Below are 5,811 nucleotides of genomic sequence, written 5' to 3'. Positions count from 1 at the left end.
TCCACCGAATGCCTCAATGTGATTGGTGGTTTACCGGAAAGAGTAGAGATAAGTGTACGCTAAACTAGTGCTGTTAGCTGAGTAAATTCCGTTAGAATTTCGTAAGGAAAGAGAGAACGACTCTTTCCGTTTCCTGAGAGAGCACATTTGTTGTTGTAAAACCTGTTTGCTTCATGGCGTAATGCTGTTGATTGACAATACATGCCTTTACTGTGTGTGTGCGTGTGTGCCGTTTTAGGCGCATGCGAAATGATTGGCTGTTCCGGACGCCATATTTGAAATTACTCTACAAATGAAAGGGAGAACAATGTATATCTTTCTCTTTCACTCATTAGTGGTGAATGGTGTTAAGGTAAACACACAGAAGCAGGTTTTGAGTAGTCAAAATGTAAATACATTGCATTGTTAGCCGTTGAGTTGCAGAGAACAAGAGAGTGTGTGTGCATTGTTGCCTTATCTCTCTGCTTGTGTGTTCAACTCTCTTCTCATTTATTCTCTGCCTAATTAAATATTTGTGAGCACTGCTGCGTTTGTCTTACCATTTGAAATTCTCGCCGAGGTAAGGTACTCTTGTGTCCGTTGGCCAAGAAATCAGTTCGAGTTAACTGTCGTAGCGTTCAGACGTTTTCGGAAAATAGAAAAACCGACTACAAAATAAAGAAAAAATACCCCTCCTGAAAGCTAAAACGGTTCTCAGCAAAGAAAAAATAAAATATTGAAATAAAGAAAAAAATATTTCATTTCAATAAGAGAAAAAGAGTCGTTCAAAGCGGAAGCTAAATAATAACGGAAAGAAAACAGACAACTTTCAAATTGAAAAAAAAAATAATAAAGAAAGATAACACCAACTATCAATAAAAAAATTATTGATAAAATTGAAAGAAATAATAATAAACACAAAAAAAAGTGAAAACTAAATCAAGTGAATAACATATTTAATAAATCAGCCATATTTTGTGGATTACCAAGGCAAAAAATTTTATACATTTTTTTGCTGATTCTTCAAACCAACATATTTGTGGATTACCATTCCTGCTGCTACTCTTCGCTGCAAGCCTTACAATTTTGTGGATTAGTTCCAGTTTTTAAAACCTCAAACTCAGCATCATCATGGTTGTTTTAGAAGGTGGCGGTGGTGTTGTTACCATCGGCAATAACCAATATTTACAACCCGATTATTTGGCTCCAATGCAAACAACGGTTAGTATTTTTACTAAAAAAAAAAAAATAAAACCCAAAAATGTAAAAAATACAAAAAATAAATAAATAAAAATAGTCTTTGGAGCCCAGGAAAAAATTTGAAATTTTTGGTTTGGAAATTTAATTTAAAAAATTAATAAAAAGAATAACAATTTTCAAAGTTTTGAAAGAGTACAAAATAAATTACAAATGGAAAAAACTTAAATATTTCCGAAATTGGAAAATAATGACATTTCAAATAAGGAAAATTAATTAAAAAATGAGATATTGAACAAAATTTTAAAAAATAAAATAGTTTTAAAATAATTCCGAAAGGACATTCGAATATTACAAATTAAACGGATTATGAAATTAAAAAAAATCAAATCGAAATGTTGGAAATTTAAAATTTCAAAACAACAATTTCCTATACAAAATATCTAAAATCAGAAAAAAAAAATATTTTGAAAATCTAAATATTTTTTTGTTATGTTTGGAAGATATACACATTTTGGATAGGAAAATATTACAAATTTTGAGAGCCCAAAAAATTATCCCAAAAATAATTTCCGTCTTAAGAAACATTTTGAGAGTCAAAAAATATTTTTAATCTTTAAAAAGTCTGATTTGAAAAATAATCAAAGAAAATTAAAAACCTAAAAATGTTAAACGAAAATATTGAACAAATTTGAAAAATCTAAAAAAATGTTCCATTCATTAAAAAAGTATATTAGAAAAATTTGAAAATAATTTTCAAATTCATTTTCAATATCTAAAAACAATTTTTTTTTGTTAATTAAAAAAATTAAAACATTTTGAAAATGAAAAATTTTTAATATATTTTTCAATATCTCAAATTTGATTTTTTAAGTTAATGAAATTCAAAATATTTTGATATTTCGTTTTTATTTTAAAAATAAGGAATTTTTTGTTTGAAAAAGTTTAGAAAAAAAAACATGTTTAAAGGACTCCACTATTTGGACACTTTGCGTTTTTTACATTATTTTTAATGAAAGTATTGAAAACATTCAAAACAAACATTAAATTTTTTTAATATTTAAAAATTAAATTTTTTTTAAATTTTAAAAATATATATATTTAAAAATTTTAAAATAGCTACATGTTTCAAAACTTCTAAAATTTAAAAACTCTCCTAAAAAATTTCAAGAAAATATTGAAAAAAAAATTTAAAAAAAACTATTCGAATTTTTTAATTACCAAAATTTCTATGTATTTATTAAAGATTTTTTGAAACAGCCTTTCAAAATTCTAAATTTCAATATTTTTTAAATCACAGAAAAATTATATATGCATCCGACGGCATTTTCCCTCCAAACGGATTTTGAAAATTCAATAATTTTTCAAAACAAAAATTTACTATTCAATATCCAAAATAATTTAAATTTTTTTCAAAACACTTAAAATTTACCGACGGCTATCTTTAGAAATCAAAATTTTATTTCAACCAGCTCCAAATTAACCTTTAATTTTTTACTAAAATTTTTTTCAAATTATTTCCTTTTAAAAACCGCCCATACTAATTTCCCCCTTCTCTCTTTGTTTTTAAATTTTCCAGATGGATTCCAAAAAGAGTCCCTTGGCATTGTTGGCACAAACCTGTTCACAAATCGGTGCCGATTCATCGGCCGTTAAACCCCTATTGGCATTGGATAAATCGAAAAAATCCGGCTCCTCCTCATCTGCCTCCTCAACATCGTCCAGCGTTAGCTCAGAATCCGGATCAGCTAAATCACCCACACAAGCAAAATCTCCCAAATCCACAACGCCGACCACCACAGAAGTTAAATTGGCCTTTAAGCCATACGAAACCAATGTGTTGAGTCAACAAAATCAAAATAGCTTCAAATCATCCGCCGCATCATCGACAGAAATGGAATCGAATCGTCCCAGTTCAAAGGCATCATCACATAATGGCGAGAGCACACGTGTGCCATCCCGCAACAAGTCAAATAGTTCACCGGAAAATTTCAATAAGTCACAGGATCTGTCGACCTCGGGTGGTTCCAGCACGCCTCATGATACCAGCCGTAAGACTGTGTCACCTGCTGGTTCTTCACAGCGTGGAGCTAGCCCCATTGTCCGCTCGGGCATGGAAGTGTTGAATAATGCCAATGGGTCAGCCCAACATCCCAAGGAAATGAGTAGCATGGCCCAAGCAGCTGCTGCTGCCGCCGCTGCCTATAAGGCTGCCGGTGCCCCATATGGTTTGAATCCCCTCTCGGCCTTGTGTTGTCCTCCCGGTATGGAACAACATGCTGCCGCCAATCCTGCCTTCCGCCCTCCATTCGCCGCCGGTGGTTTCTCCCATCATCATGCCGCCATGTTGGCTGCCGCTGCTGCCAACGGTGGTTATCCTGGCGGCCCAGGTGGACAACAACCCAATCCCTACATTAGTTATCAACGTATTAAGACTCCCACGGGTGGTGAAGCTATTGTGCCGATTTGCAAAGATCCCTACTGTCCTGGCTGCCCGTACTCTGCCCATACCCAGCAGATGCTGATGGGTGCTCCCTGTCCTGCTGGCTGCACGCAGTGTGAACATCAGAAATATGGTATGGCTGCCATGATGGGCGCCGGTGCCGGTTTGCCGCCAGGTCATCCCTACTCACAGGCTGCTGCAGCCGCCGCTGCCAGTGCTGCTGCTGCCCGTTCCGCTCCTTATGTTTGCAGTTGGGTGGTGGGTGATGCCTATTGTGGCAAGAGATTCCAGACTTCCGATGAGTTGTTCACCCATTTGAGGACTCACACTGGTAATTTGTCAGATCCTGCTGCCGCCGCCGCTGCTTTGGCCCAATCTCAAGCTCAATCGCTGTTGGGTTCCCTGTTTCCTCCTTCGGCATTGAGAGGTGGTTATCCTGCTCCCCAACTTAGTCCCATGTCTGCTGCTGCCGCCGCCGCTGCTGCCTCACGTTACCATCCCTATGCCAAGCCACCAAGTGCCATGGCTGCAGCTGCTGGAGCCTCACCATTTGGTCCACCCGGTGCATTCAATCCAGCCGCCGCTGCTGCTGCTGCCGCCTTGGGTCCCTACTACTCACCCTATGCCATGTATGGTCAACGTATCGGCTCGGCGGCCGTTCATCAATAAATCTCGCCCACTACCCGCCCAGCTTTGATGTGAAGCCAGTGTGAGCTTTGAGCTAGAAAAGCAATAACACCGTGACCCCCGTGACTTGCCGTGGGGCTACTAGTGAAAGTGATCTTTACAACAACAACCACAAACACAACCATCTCATGAATGTCATACCAAAAAGAAAAAAAAACGAAAGTAAAGGAGGAAGACAGAAATAAGCAAAGGAGGCAGACAAAAAAGGGATTCCTCGGTAGCTAGCAAATGGCGCCCGACATGCCATTAGAGGAGGCGTTTTCAAAAGACTTCTTGCGGTTTCTTTTGGAAACATATACCGCTCATTATTGGTGAAGATGAATACCCAGCAGAGATCCTCCCATTGAAAAAAAGAAGAAGAACAAAAAACATTAAAGAGTCAAAAACCGTCCAAAATATGTGGACTGGTTTCAATACTGTGATACTAAATTGTAGTTTTGAAAAAAAAAAACAAGAAAGCAAATAGTTTGTTAGTTTTAAAAAACAAAAAAAAACCTAAGTGGAAAATAATTTTTATTAAGACAAAAAAATCCAAAAACAAAAAAAAATTCATTAAAAAATATTTTTTTCTCCATTAAAAAAAAAAAACAAAAAAAAAATATTTTTGTTTTGTTAAAATTTTTTAAACAGCCAAAGCATACAAGAAAAAAATATTTCCAACAAAAAAAGCAAAATTAATGCAAAGAAAAAAATCCCAAAACTTCCATAATTTTGTTGCTTTTTTATGAGAAAGAAAAAAATTCAAATTGCTTTGTTCGTTTTTTTATTAAAAAAATTATTACAACTTTATTATTATTATTATTATTATTCTTTTAGTTATTTAGTGCTTAAGTTATTTTTTTATATATATAAATATACATAATAAATTTAACTGTAATTTTGCCTAGTTTTATATATCTATGATTGCTATATATCCAACAAAAAAAACATATGTCTTTGTATCCCAAAAAATATAAATACAACAACTCCAATACAATCCAAACATCTTAGATTTGCTCTATATATATGTATGTGTATTACAACAACAACAATTACATCAAAAAACCTATAATTGATCTTATAACTACAACAAATTAATAAGAAAAATCCACTATATACACAATAATAATTATTATAATTGTATATTTTTCATTTGTTTGGACAACAACAAGAAGAACAAAAACAAAAAACACTTTATAAATTAAACTTATTATTAAAAAACAAAACACACACACCCACAAAAACCTTAAAAAACAAAAATGAAAAAAATATAAAACAAAAAAAATTTGAAAATTTTAAATCCATATCTTTTATTTTCTATATGAAAAATTGGTTGGGAAATTTTGGGAGTAAAAAAGAGAAAGGGAAATTTGGGGAAAAGGGAATAAATTACAGGGAAAACAAATATATCATTACAGGCATACCAAATCATGCAGAATTGATGATTTGATGTCTGAATGGTTCTAATAGAACTTCAAGGGGTCTTAAATCTTTATGAATGGATTTAAATTTGGCTTTGAAATCGT

General features: G+C 33.8%; 1 protein-coding gene across 1 annotated transcript; it reads left to right on the top strand.

The window, feature by feature from the left end:
- Positions 1–1,066: 1,066 nt before the first annotated feature.
- LOC133323176 (zinc finger protein Noc-like) lies at positions 1,067–4,288 on the top strand. Its single transcript, XM_061532131.1, has 2 exons — positions 1,067–1,200; positions 2,756–4,288. The coding sequence occupies exons 1-2, from the start codon at positions 1,111–1,113 to the stop codon at positions 4,286–4,288; spliced, it is 1,623 nt and encodes a 540-aa protein (XP_061388115.1). The 5' UTR covers positions 1,067–1,110.
- Positions 4,289–5,811: the final 1,523 nt, after the last annotated feature.

This window comes from Musca vetustissima, unplaced genomic scaffold (assembly GCF_032173495.1).
Source record: "Musca vetustissima isolate MV318-11 ecotype Yass unplaced genomic scaffold, APGP_CSIRO_Mvet_v1 utg8356, whole genome shotgun sequence".
NCBI lineage: Eukaryota > Metazoa > Arthropoda > Insecta > Diptera > Muscidae > Musca > Musca vetustissima.
This window is presented reverse-complemented; position numbering and strand designations above follow the sequence as displayed.